The 14,713-nt window shown below is 40.2% G+C and overlaps 1 protein-coding gene across 16 annotated transcripts in view; it reads right to left on the reverse strand.

The window, feature by feature from the left end:
* ptprk (protein tyrosine phosphatase receptor type K) overlaps positions 1 to 14,713 on the reverse strand; it is a 167,709-nt gene that overhangs the window by 87,258 nt on the left and 65,738 nt on the right. For all 16 annotated transcript variants that reach the window (XR_011979599.1, XM_072676992.1, XM_072677084.1 and 13 more), the window contains 2 exons: positions 11,083 to 11,354; positions 579 to 660 (listed from right to left, as the gene is read on the reverse strand). Coding sequence is in view for 15 of the 16 variants with exons in the window: in XM_072676992.1 (XP_072533093.1) it covers positions 579 to 660; positions 11,083 to 11,354 (354 nt within the window). In the remaining variant the exon portion in view is untranslated. The remainder of the gene's footprint in view (positions 1 to 578; positions 661 to 11,082; positions 11,355 to 14,713) is intronic.

Genomic DNA, 14,713 nt, shown 5'->3' on the forward strand with positions numbered 1-14,713 from the left:
CCTCACAAACTGAGTGACTGTGGAGACTAGTGAGGGAGGCCACCAGGACACCTATGACTATGGTCAGTCAGTGTGTGAGAAAAGGCTGCTCTAGACAGATTTACACAGGTGCCATATTTCTTCCATTTCTTGTTCTTTTATTTCTTCATGTCTTCATGGTGTATCTCTATCCAGGAATACTAATGAAGGCTACAATGCATTATGCTACGATAGGTTACAACACTACAATATAATACAATACTTTAGAAAATGTTACAAGATGATATCTGGCAATATGTTACAAAGTGATTTGGGTTATGACTTTTGTTGTCAATCAGTTATAAGGGCCACTACATTCATTAAGATCTTAATTGTTAATGGTCTTATTTTGCAGTTTTTTTAAAGTCTGAAGTGCAGACTCCAATATGACAAATCTTTAGCCAAGTAACTGTGTAATGAAGTAATACTAAAGTAATTACACTATATAGTGATATGTTTTTATATAGAGAGAATTACACATAAAAACTGAACATATGATACAAATCAAATCAGGTTTGTAAAGGTGAAAGTTAACAGAGTGAACATGTGAATCTACTCACCGCACGGATAACTCAACACCTGAATATCATCAATAGCGATAAAACCCCTCCTTCCATTCGCAACCTCTGCCTCAAATATCACCTGCAGAGAGAGAGAGAGAGAGAAAGCAAGAGATAGAGAGAGAAGAAAAAGAGTGTTTATGATTAATTTTCACCTCCTCTGTGAAAATGATCAGCTCGATTACACATGACACGTTCAGACAGAAATGTTACTTATGGGCATTCTCGTGTGTGTGTGTGGGGTGGGGGGGTGGGGTGGGGTGGGGTGGTCATCCTCATGAGACTGCATGGCTAATATTATTCTATCCATGAACTATGGAGAACATCAGCATTAGAAATGGCTTATATATTGTAATAATCAAATGCAAAAAAGAAAAAGGGCTGTGTATATATATATATATCATCATAGGAAGACCTCAACTATGAGAGACAAAATGAGAAAACAATTCTGAAAATCACATTGTCTGATTTTTTAAAGAATTTATTAGCAAATAATGGTGGAAAATAAGTATTTGGTCACCTACAAACAAGCAGGATTTCTGGCTGTCACAGACCTGTAGCTTCTTCTTTAAGAGGCTTCTCTGTCCTCCACTCATTACCTGTATTAATGGCATCTGTTTGAACTCGTTAACAGTATAAAAGACACCTGCCCACAACCTCAAACAGTCACACTCCAAACTCCACTATGGTGAAGACCAAAGAGCTGTCAAAGGACACCAGAAACAAAATTGTAGACCTGCACCAGGCTGGGAAGACTGAATCTGCAATAGGCAAGCAGCTTGGTGTGAAGAAATCTACTGTGGGAGCAATAATCAGAAAATGGGAGACCTACAAGACCACTGCTAATCTCTCTCGATCAGGGGCTCCACGCAAGATCTCAGCCCGTGGGGTCAAAATGATCACAAGAACGGTGAGCAAAAATCCCAGAACCACACGGGAGGACGTAGTGAATGACCTGCAGAAAGCTGGGACCAACGATACAAAGGCTACCGTCAGTAACACACTACGCCGCCAGGGACTCAGATCTTGCAGTGCCAGACGTGTTCTCCTGCTTAAGCCAGTACATATCCGGGCGCGTCTGAAGTTTGCTAGAGAGCATTTGGATGTTCCGGAAGAGTATTGGGAGAATGTCTTATGGTCAGATGAAACCAAAGTTGTTGTGTTTGGAGGAGAGTGAATGCTGAGTTGCATCCAAAGAACACCATACCAACTGTGAAGCATGGGGGTGGCAACATCATGCTTTGGGGCTGTTTCTCTGCAAAGGGACTAGGACGACTGGTCCGTGTACATAAAAGAATGATTGGGGCCATGTATTGTAAGATTATGAGTGCAAACCTCCTTCCATCAGCAAGGGCATTGAAGATGAAACGTGGCTGGGTCTTTCAGCATGACAATGATCCCAAGCACACTGCCAGGGCAACAAAGGAGTGGCTTCGTTAGAAGCATTTCAAGGTCATGGAGTGGCCTAGCCAGTCTCCAGATCTCAACCCCATAGAAAACCTTTGGAGGGAGTTGAAAGTCTGTGTTGCCCGCCGACAGCCCCAAAACATCACTGCTCTAGAGGAGATCTGCATAGAGGAATGGGCCAACATACCAGCAATGGTGTGTGCCAACCTTGTGAAGACTTACAGAAAACTTACAGAGACCTCTGTCATTGCCAACAAAGGATAAATAACAAAGTATTAAGATGAACTTTTGTTATTGACCAAATACTTATTTTCCACCATTATTTGAAATTGGTGGAAATAATGGTTGAGGTCTACCTATGATGTCAATTACAGGCCTCGCTCATCTTTTTAAGTGGGAGAACTTGCACAATTGGTGACTGACTAAATACGTTTTTCCCCCCACTGTGTGTATATATATAGAATTACAAATAAATAAGGAATTAAGATAGTGAAAAGGTGTATAAAAAAAACAAAAAACAAATAATAACAGTGGAAATAAAATGGCAACAAATGATTCTAAATTTACACAACTTTAAAAACCAAATGTAAACTAAAATGAAATTAAACAGTATGTATATAAATACATATGTGTGACAATTTATTTAAATAAAGCACAAATGATGCCAACTAAATTAACGTAAAAATAAATAATTATTTCTGACCAGCAAATAAAGTGCATGTATGAATGCTGTATACTATGATGTATACAATCGCTGGACAGACAGACCCCTAAGTCTGTGCTTATTGTAGAGCCCAGCAGGAAAAAACACTATATAGACAAAAGTATTGGGACATCTGCTCATTTGTTGTTTATTCTGAAATCAAGAGTATTAAAAAATAGGTTATTCTGCTTTTGTGAGTAACTGTCTCTACTGTACAAGGAATGCTTTCTATTAGATTTTGGAGCATTGCTGTGAAGATTTGATTGCATTCAGTGATAAGAGTGTTAGTGAGGTCAGGACACAGTGTAGTTTGCATTTGAACATTTTGTTGTTTTTGTTTTCGGTTTTTATAACAGCATTTCTACTGTTCTCACCCCGCTTAATCCGACTGCTCTGATCACACAAACACACACAATCAGCACTAATCTGATATTAAACCTAAACTGCAGATGAAACAGAAACACAATAAAGCAGCAGGAATAATAATGAGCTGCAGAAGCAGCAGCCGAGGAGAGCATTCGGCTCATTGTGAGAGAAGTTGGTGTGGTGTGGTGGCCAACATCACCTCCTTTCCTGTGTCAGACTGAGGTTCAATATTCCAGGAAGACAGTTACACAACATGCTACACTAATAAAAGTAGGGAGCACCAATCCGATACTAGAATCGGACATTGGTCCTGATACTAACACAATTAGCTGGATCGGGTATCAGATCCCAAGGGTCCCAAGGGACCCACCCAAGCCGCTGAACACTACAGTCACCTACCTGTGTAGGATGATTCCGCCGTACGTGACTCTGGCATGTTCACATCAGTATGTAAAGAGCGCAGTATGCTTAGTAGTAAGCTAGTAGTCATGGCCTGAGTAAGAGTCTATGCAGGGGTCAGTCTTAACAGGGAATGAGTCCATCATAACCAGAACACACAGTCATACTGCCCAGCCCTTCATACACGTCTACACACAAACACACACACACCCCACGCAGTGACAGGGCTTCAGCTGCCATCAAACTAGAGCACACACTCTCACAGGCATTATGTCTCTCTGGGGTAAAGCAGAATAAGACGGAAAGAAAAGCACTGCTGTAGACACGCGCGCACACACACACACACACACACACATACAGTGACAGCCCTGAAGAAAGGAAAAAGTTCTGTTTTCATCTCTGCTCGTCTGTTCAGCTCTGTTTACTAAATATACGTCACCATCACTATCACACACAAACACAAACACACACACACACACACAGATGATATAATGATATATGATATACATATATAAAATACTACATTTCCGACAAATAAAAATTAATAATTAGTCTGATCTTTGTACCCAACATACACCATACTCCATTATGCAGATAGGGTTTGTAGGGGTGCCTGCAGGTTCTCTGTCGATCAGTACCACACAGAGTAAACATGAGCAAGAACTGATCTAACACATACACACACACACGCACGCACACACACAAATCACATTTCCATTGAATAGATAAATGGTTCTTCAGACCATTAAAATATAAAACATTGATTACAGCTGAGGAACTGCATGTAACAGATCAATATCACTTTAGATTAGCACTTCAACACACACACACACACACACACACACACACACACACCATCTCCCCATTCTGCAGCAGAAACAGCAATAAGCAGAAACAAATCATATACATGAGTGTAATACATATGAAAGGTTGTATAACTTATTGTTGATAATAATAACAATAATAATACATTTTTAAGTCTGTCCTAAAAAGGTATAAACACACACACACACACACACACACGCGCAGTTCCCCTCTAAGAAAGAGTTGAGTGGTCATATAAGTTTCTTTCTCTTTCTTTTCCTCGAGGAAAAAAAGCATCTCAAATGCAAGCTGACAAGCAGACAGAACCCACAAGGATTAAACAGACTAGTGTGTGTGTGTTAGTGTGTGTGTGTGTGTGTTAGTGTGTGTGTGTGTGTGTGTGTGTTAGTATGTGTGTGCGTCCTTAAGTCAGACAGCATGCCACAGAGAGGGCATGAGGGCACTTAAATAAAGTGAACATGTGTACACTTGTGTGTGCATGTATACACATTTTGTGTGTGTGTGTGTGTGTGTGTGTGTGTGTGTGTGTGTGTGAGTGAGAGAGAGAGAGAGAGAGAGAGAGAGAGAGAGAGAGAGAGAGAGAGAGAGAGAGAGAGAGACAGAGAGAGAGAGAGAGAAAATGTTCTGTATAGAAACACAAGGCTGAAGAAGAACACTAGTGTTTTATGCTAACATAACTACACAATCATTTTATTTTAAAAAGTGTGTGTATGTGTGTGTGTGCGTGTGTGTGTGTGTGTATGTGTGTGCGTGCGTTTTATTGTATTACTATCGCTGTGAGAACAAATATCCCCACAATGGCATCGCAACATAAACTATTTCCTGGTCCTCACTTCTGAACAGGCTGCTTTCAGCACAGCAAACCTTTAGCTATTTAAGAAATTAAAGAGCTGAAAGATTTACAGCTTTTGGATATTGAGGTTAAGTTCATGGTTAAGGTTAGGTGTAGGTTAATAAGGTTAGGTTTAGGTCACTGGGATGAAGGTTAGGTGTAGGTTACTAAGGTTAGGTTTAGGTCACTGGGGTGAAGGTTAGGAGTAGTTGCAGGTTACTAAGGTTGGGTTTAGGTCACTGGGGTGAAGGTTAGGTGTAGGTGTAGGTTACTAAGGTTGGGTTTAGGTCACTGGGGTGAAGGTTAGGAGTAGTTGCAGGTTACTAAGGTTGGGTTTAGGTCACTGGGGTGAAGGTTAGGTGTAGGTGTAGGTTACTAAGGTTAGGTGTAGGTAACTGGGGTGAAAATTAGGTGTAGGTGTAGGTTACTAAGGCTAGGTTTAGGTCACTGGGGTGAAGGTTAGGAGTAGTTGCAGGTTACTAAGGTTGGGTTTAGGTCACTGGGGTGAAGGTTAGGTGTAGGTTTAGGTCACTGGGGTGAAGGTTAGGTGTAGGTTACTAAGGTTAGGCTTAGGTTTATGTCACTAAGGTTAAGGTTAGGTGTAGGTTACTAAGGTTAGGTTTATGTCACTGAGGTGAAGGTTAGGTGTAGGTTACTAAGGTTAGGTTTAGGTCACTGAGGTTAAGGTTAGGTGTAGGTTACTAAGGTTAGGTTTATGTCACTGAGGTGAAGGTTAGGTGTAGGTTACTAAGGTTAGGTTTAGGTCACTGAGGTTAAGGTTAGGTGTAGGTTACTAAGGTTAGGTGTAGGTTACTAAGGTTAGGTGTAGGTCATTAAGGTTAGGGTTAGGTTTAGGTCACTGGGGTGAAGGTTAGGTGTAGATGTAGGTCACTGAGGTTAGGTTTAGGTCACTGAGATGAAGGTTAGGTTTTGGTTACTACGGTTAGGTTTAGGTCACTAGGGAGGTTAGGTGTAGGTATAGGTTACTAAGGTTAGGTTTAGGTCACTGGGGTGAAGGTTAGGTGTAGGTGTAGGTTACTAAGGTTAGGTGTAGGTAACTGGGGTGAAGATTAGGTGTAGGTGTAGGTTACTAAGGTTGGGTTTAGGTCACTGGGGTGAAGGTTAGGTGTAGGTTACTAAGGTTGGGTGTAGGTCACTGGGGTGAAGGTTAGGTAAAGGTGTAGGTTACTAAGGTTAGGTTTAGGTTTAGGTCACTGGGGTTAAGGTTAGGTGTAGGTTACTAAGGTTAGTTTAGGTTTAGGTCACTGGGGTGAAGGTTAGGTGTAGGTTAATAAGGTTAGGCTTAGGTTTATGTCACTAAGGTTAAGGTTAGGTGTAGGTTACTAAGGTTAGGTCTATGTCACTAAGGTTAAGGTTAGGTGTAGGTTACTAAGGTTAGGTTTAGGTCACTGGGGTGAAGGTTAGGTGCAGGTTACTAAGGTTAGGTGTATGTCATTAAGGTTAGGTGTAGATTACTATAGTTAGGGTTAGATTTAGGTGTACGACACTGATGTTAAGGTTATGTGCAGGTCATTGACATTAGGGTTAGCATTACTCGATTACAATTAATGATGGCTCTTACCAATTAAGTTAAACAAACCTGTGCAGTGTTATGGATCTGTGTGTGTGTGTGTGTGTGTGTGTGTCCTGCCTGCCATCCAACTAAGTGACAGAGAAAAAGTGATGAGTTGGAAAGACCATTCAGCACTTGCTGCAGTCAGGAACTGGAACACTGAGAAGCAGATAATGTGTATGTGTGTGTATGTGCGGTAATGACACTGACTGGTAAGTAATGCACACTTTTACGCCACTGCTCCGCACCACATTGCACACTGTTACTTCACACTGCACACAGTTACGCCACTTCTCCGCGCCACATTGCACACCGTTACTCCACTGCTTCGCACCACACTGCACACTGTTACTCCACACTGCACACCGTTACTCCACTGCTTCGCACCACACTGCACACTGTTACTCCACACTGCACACCGTTACTCCACTGCTTCGCACCACACTGCACACTGTTACTCCACACTGCACACCGTTAAGCCACTGCTCCCTGTAACTCCACACTGCACACCGTTACTCCACACTGCACACCGTTACTCCACTGCTCCGCACCACACTGCACACTGTTACTCCACACTGCACACCGTTACTCCACACTGCACACCGTTACTCCACTGCTCCGCACCACACTGCACACTGTTACTCCACACTGCTCCCCGTTACGCCACTGCTTCACACCACACTGGTGTCCAGACTGTTACACCAGACAGACCGTTAGATAAAAGGTAGACTTCAGACAGTCAAACACACATTTAAACAGAAGGGCAGACATTCACAGATAGACAGAGTAAGAAAAAGAGTGTGAGGGGTCAACAGGATGAATTAACAGAAGTGTGTGTGTGTGTGTGTGTGTGCGTGTATATACGTGCACAGATGTGTGTGACCTAGAAACAGGCAGGAACAGGTTTGCCTTCTCAGATTAGTTCTCTGTCTAATCTCACACACAGTGACAATTATCACCCCTCTGCCCCCCCCACACACACTGTGAGTCAGTGCTAAATTGGGTGCAGTGAATGTCTGTGTCCAGCAGGGGCAGCAGACTGTAATGTAATATGTAACAGTTTAATGTTCCAGTGAACCACAAGAACACATTCAATCCTCATTCACACATTTATAGCGAACAATCAGCAAAAATTCATGATTGAGCTTTAGTTTGCCTGCTGCAGAAAAGTCTGTTAACAAGCCTAAAACACTGCACTGTTACAGACACTAACTAATCCAAGACGCTTTACTGTGTCATCAGATGGTCCAGATCTTCAGACGATCAATGGAAGCGTGCTCAGGACAACTCAGGAAGTGCTGATTAATGCTGATTCAAAGCAGATTTTAGTCCAGTACAGAGTAAAGAACACTGCCATATAACTGTTATCTGCTCTCTTCTGTCTTTACTGTGCAGCACCCTTCAACACACACACACACACACACTCGCCTGCGGTGAGAGGATATTCATCTAAAATTTGTGCACACACGCGCGCCTAACAGAAACACACACGATGGACACGACGGACGGAGGGAGTCATTGAGAAGCAGTCAAGACTTCCAATTAGACCAACACAAACGGAGCCTTTCATTAAAACACACACACACACACACACACACACACGTGACCGTTCCATTAAGGAAGATCATACAGACACTAGAACTGAGAGATGTGAGAGGGAGAGAGAGGGAGAGAGAGAGAGAGAGAGAGAGAGAGAGAGAGAGAGAGAGAGAGAGAGAGAGAGGAGAGGAGAATATGAGAAAGAGAAGAGGAGAAAGGATATGAGAAAGAAGAAGAAAAGAGCAGAAAGGAGAAGAGAAGATGAGAAAGGAGAAGAGAAGATGAGAAAGGAGAAGAGTAGAAAATAGGAAAAGAGAAGAAGATGAGAAAGGAGAAGAGAAGATGAAAAAGGAGAAGAAGATTAGAAAGGAGAAGAGAAGAAAGGAGAAGAGAAGAGAAGAGAAGAGAAGAAAGGAGAAGAGAAGATGAAAAAGGAGAAGAAGATTAGAAAGGAGAAGAGAAGAAAGGAGAAGAGAAGAGAAGAAAGGAGAAGAGAAGAGAAGAGAAGAAATGAGAAGAGAAGAAAGGAGAAGAGAAGAGAAGAAAGGAGAAGAGAAGAGAAGAGAAGAGAAGAGAAGAGAAGAAAGGAGAAGAGAAGATGAAAAAGGAGAAGAAGATTAGAAAGGAGAAGAGAAGAAAGGAGAAGAGAAGAAAGGAGAAGAGAAGATGAAAAAGGAGAAGAAGATTAGAAAGGAGAAGAGAAGAAAGGAGAAGAGAAGAGAAGAAAGGAGAAGAGAAGAGAAGAAAGGAGAAGAAAAGATGAAAAAGGAGAAGAGAAGAAGATGAGAAAGGAGAAGAAAAAAGGACAGGGGAAATAAGAAGAGAAGAGGAGAAATGAGAAGAGAAGAATAGAAGAAAGATGAAAAAGAGAAAAAAGGAGAAGAGAAGAAGATAAGAAATAAGAAGAGAAGAGAAGAAAGGAGAAGATAAGAAAGGAGAAGAGAAGATGATGAGAAAGGAGACGAGAATCTCATCAAAAATTTCAGCCACATTCCCAGATTAAAAAAAAAAAAAAACAGCTGCAAACACACTCAACAAACTACAATGTGACACACAAACATTCCAACAAATGACAAATGATCCTTATTATAATTGTAATTAGGACTAAGTGGAGAGAGGGCAAAAACAGAGAGAAATACGCAATGAACAATGTGTGAAATTATTTAATTGACCCTGAATGGCATTTTGAGTATGCGACTGACTGTAAGAGTGTGTGTGCATGTGTGTGTGTATGTGTGAGTGTGTGTGAGAGAGAGAGAGAAATTTAAGAGCTTGGCAGCCTTGTGGCATTTCACATGCAAATAATCTAATTGCATAAATTTCTAATTACGCACACACAGTCAAGACTGTTGGTTCACGCCTGACATAATCCCTGTATAATTACAGAATTCATCAGTGACAGTAAAGCCGAGCGGCCAAATCTGAGCACAAAAGGAGGATTTCCACATAGAAACCACACTTCTGCAGAAACAATGAAGGTTTCTGATCACTGATAAACAGCCACTGTTCTCTGCCAGGGTGCAGCGTCATTATCTAAAGCAGCGGTTCTCAAACATGGGGGCCGCAAGGGGGCACTAAGGAGGCCGTAGGTAAACTCTCAAGAGAAGGAAAATGGAATGGGAATCTGTTTGATTCAAAATATTGATGGAGGAATTCATCCTCATTCATGAATTATATTCTATGTATCATGTTAAAATAAATGTGGCAAGTGAAAAATCTTGTGTAGATTGTGTAGTGTAAAAAAATGTTATGACCATGTCGTAAAAAGGTGTTTCAAGAGTAAGGGTATGTAGGTTGTGTAGTGTTAAAAGTGCAAAGAATAGAGTTATTTGCTGGTTCTATACTGTGAAGTGTAAAGATTGTAGAAGTGTGTAGGTTGCGTAGTGTAAATGTGTAAAGAATATAAACCTGAAGGTTGTATAGTTTAAAGTGTAAAGAAAATACATTTGTAGGTTGTGTAGCATGAAAAGAGAAGAGAGGAGACGAAATGAGAAGAGACGAAGGCTGTGTAGTATGTAAAAAAGGTTAATAATATACATTTGTAGGTTGTATAATGCAAAAGTGTAAAACATAAATTGTGAAATGTAAAGAATATTAATGTATAGGTTGTGCAGTGTGTAAAGAATGTACATTTGTATGATGTGCAAAGTATTTATCTGTAGGTTGTCTAATGTGACAAGGGTAAAGAATTTGTAAATTTGTAGATTGCACAGTGTGTAAAGAAACTACATTTGTTGGTTGTGTAATGTAAAAAGTGTAAAGAAGATCTGTGTAGTTTGTTTCTTGTGTAAAGTGTTATGGTTGTGTTTAAGTGTTGTGTGGTATGAAAAGTGTAAAGAATGCAAATGTATAGGTTGTGTAGTGTGAAGTGTAAATAAAACATTATACAACCTACAAATGTAAAGTGTAAAAAAATATGTAGACTGTATGTGTAGGTTGTGTAAACCTACAAAAGTGTAAACAACCTATACCTGTAGTGTGTAGTGCTAAGAAAAATGTAGGTTGTATAGTGTGTAAAGAATTGTGAAAAGTCTATACAATCTCATTTTGTAGTTTGGGTAGTGTGTAAAGTGTGAGGAATCTAAATTTATTGGTTGTGTAGTTTGAAAAGTGTAAAGAATCTAAATGCATAAGTTATGTAGTGTGGAAAGAATTCAAAGTTCTAGGTTGTATGGTGTGACAAATGTAAAAAAAAAAAAAAAAAGAAATAATAATAATAATAGAAATGTGTAGATAAAGTATGTAATGTGATTGTGTTGGAAGGCTGAAGGTTGTGTAGTGAAAGCTGCTTCTATAATTGTAGAAATTAATAGCTTCATACACTATGAATATGTCTACAAGGGGGATGATCAGCGTTTACCTGGTATTCGTTGGGCCAGAAGGTGCTGACTGCCAGCTCAGCCTTCTTCCAGTCTTTCCCAGTGTGTGTGGTGATGTTCCAGATTGGGTTGGCCAGTGGGCCTTTATTGACCTTCACCAGGATGTTGAGCGTCCCGGGGCTGGAGCCGTCAGAGCTGTACAGCAGGTAGTTAAAGTCGATGCAGTGCGTATCGTTCTCCTTCATCACTGGCAGCATCAGACGGGCTTTCTCTCCAGGGTCGTGCTGAGAGGAGTCCACCATCATATAGGAGCCTGGACAGAGAGGAAGAACAGGATTTGGTAAAGTGACCCGAGCGAGAAACACCTTGAAATACCTGTGTACATTTAGCTGAATGATTAGCATCTGGCAGTTTGACTGCGAGAAGTGGAGAAAGTTTTCAGATTTCATCATGAGTTCAATTAGTTATTGCGTCTACCTGGGTCTTGTTCATCAGAAAATTAACAAAAACACTGAAATTATTGATACAGAATATAAACAATTTAAATTAGTGTTGATGGTTAATTATACAATTATACTATTAAAATATCATAATATATAAGATCATTATGCAATCAGTTAGATACGTCACAAAGCTGCCTTACAACCTGACGTCAGAAAGCAGCTTTACAGAGATGGAGAGAAGACCAAAGGAATGAAACAAGGGGGAACATGTAACCCCAAATGAGATCAAAAACCATGTATAAATGACTTAAAAGTCCATTGCTATGCACGGGTACACTGATATGATCTACCTATATTAACAATTACTATGTAACGGTAATTCTGTAATTATGTACAGTAAAGCAACTACAGTATACTAGACTAGACTAGAGTGCTGTCCTTACACTCACTAACATTTTGGCAGTAATTCTGGCCATCAGCTTTCATACCAATACAGCAACGAGAAGAGAGAGAGAGAGAGAATAAAGGGAGACAGACTGGAATAGGTGAAAGCTGCTGAAACTCGGTGGTCAGTGTGAATCAGGAATGAATGGGTCAGTAGAGACACAAAGCTGTGATAAAGCTCACAAATGTGTGATACAATGCTCCACAAACAATCTCTTTCTCTCTGTCGCTCACACACACACACACACACAGTTTTTGGCAGCTCTTTCTGTGTGTTTTTTCAAAGCTAAATGAAGGGCTGGAATGTCCACTGGCCTTATTGCCCTGTGCTCGTTAGAGAACACTCACATAATCACCACAACAGAAACAGAGAGAGACAGAGAGAGAGAGAGAGAGAGAGAGAGAGAGAAATTCATTGTCTTATTCATTGTACATTATCTATGTCCATTTCTCGCTTACACCCCCCCCACCCCAGCTTGCTCGCTCTCCCTTTTCAGAACCCATTCCCTCACTTTTTCCATCTCCGCGTCTCTCTCGCTCTCCTTTTTTTTCTTTGTTTTTGTCTCTCCCTCTCTCGCCCTTTATTCACTGCTTTGTGTGAAATAATGTATTTAGTTTAGAAAGCTTGTCCGCTTCAAATTAGGACTGTGTATTGACAAGAACCTGGGACACGATACAATAATACGGTACAGGGGTTGCGGTTAATATACTGCGGTACGCAGAGATACTGTAAGCAAGGTCAAATCCTGTGTTTTTCTAATTAAATTATAGGAAAGCATTAAATGCATAAAATCTAAGTTAAAGGACTGTTCATAATTTATGCAACATATGCTTTATTACCTTGTTATAACTTCACTAGATAAAAAAACTCCTGATTGAAAGAAAATAAAATAAGTAACATACAATAATGAACAAAAGTATTGGGACACTTGCAGATTCATAATTTCTTCTGAAATCAAGGATATATTTTTTAAAAAGTTACTTTTATTGGAGTACTATGATAACCATCAATCTTCATACCGGTTGGACTGTAGCCACCCAGCACACGGCCTGTTCACCTTACTGCCATCAGGCAGGAGGTACCGCAGCATCCAGGCTGGTTGGTGTGGAGCAACAGATAACACCACTACCTGCCAGTGAGCTACCACACCATGTGGGAGACTGGGGTTCGATTCCCAGTCTGGGTGGCCATGCTGCGCTACACCAATAAGAGTCCTTGGGCAAGACTCCTAACACTACATTGGCCCTCCTCTGTAATATCAGTAACCATGTAAGTCGCTCTGGATAAGAGCATTAGCTAAATGCCATAAATGTAACAAACATTTATATATATATATGCTATGGACAACATCACTAAGTCACTTTATACAACAGGAATAGACATAAACATACATATTTATATTTAGCTCTACTCTCTTAGACTATACCTGTCTCACAAATGTACATATCAAAGAATTTCTACAAATTCCTTCTGTCTTTTTTTATATTTTGTGTATTTTGTATTTATTTAATATAATTTTTTATATAACTTTATTTTTAACGTGTTTAGTATGTATTCAGTTTGTCCTTCTGTAGAGCATCAACCTGTGCCTCACCACAAGCATTTCAATTCATAAATGTCCTGACATGTTGTGCAGATGACAAATAAACTTGAAACTTGAAATCTTGAAACTTGAACCATGGTGAATGCCTAAAACCAGTATACTATAGCAACCTCAATGCAATCAGAACAGTTTGTACATATAAACTATTTATTTATTTTTCTTACACCCTTACTTACCACCTACTAGAACTGTATTAAATGAATAATGTCTGTATGGCTATAGCAGACTGTTCAGTAAGTGTTACAGCTCTTCCCTCAGTCTGTAACTGTTAACCCACCTATGGGTTAGTTTGCAACTGTTTCAGTCACGGCGCTTTCAGCTGAGTTGTTCATAAAGTGGCTAGTCTGCTGCTGAACTCCACTACTCTGCATCTGTCTTGTAGAATGTGAAAATAAAAGCCAATGGAAGCAACTATTCTGAGGCTGTATTTTATTTGTGCAATGCAGTTATCTGGCTTTCTCCTATGGAGATGAAGATGGACCGGAGGCAGATATAGGACTAGGAGAATGGCTTTAATAGACAGCCCAAAACAACACTGAAGGAGAAGAGCAGAGTCCTCGATCTCCACATGCTTTCCATCACAGCTAAAGACCAATAAAACAGCTGTCCTCTCCACTCTTCTAATCTTCTTCTTCTCTACTTTTCATCCTGTAATGTTACACACTGCATATGTAAGCACTGCACATTCACACTTAGCAATGTTACAGTGTCACCACATTGTTACATTCAGTAACATTACAATAACTTTACATCCTGTAACATTCCACGCTGCACATTCACACTTAGCAACGTTACAGTGTCACCACATTGTTACATTCAGTAACATTACAATAACTTTACATCCTGTAACATTACACACTGCACATTCACACTTAGCAACATTACAGTGTCACCACATTGTTACATTCAGTAACATTACAATAACTTTACATCCTGTAACATTACACGCTGCACATTCACACTTAGCAACATTACAGTGTCACCACATTGTTACATTCAGTAACATTACAATAACTTTACATCCTGTAACATTACACGCTGCACATTCACACTTAGCAACATTACAGTGTCACCACATTTTTATGTGTTATAGAGTTATAGTGAATGAAGTGTTTGAATACGCAGCGTGTAACATTACAGGATGTATAGTTATTGCAGGTAACGTTAAGAGTAGCGTTACT

Source organism: Salminus brasiliensis, chromosome 1 (genome assembly GCF_030463535.1).
Source record: "Salminus brasiliensis chromosome 1, fSalBra1.hap2, whole genome shotgun sequence".
NCBI lineage: Eukaryota > Metazoa > Chordata > Actinopteri > Characiformes > Bryconidae > Salminus > Salminus brasiliensis.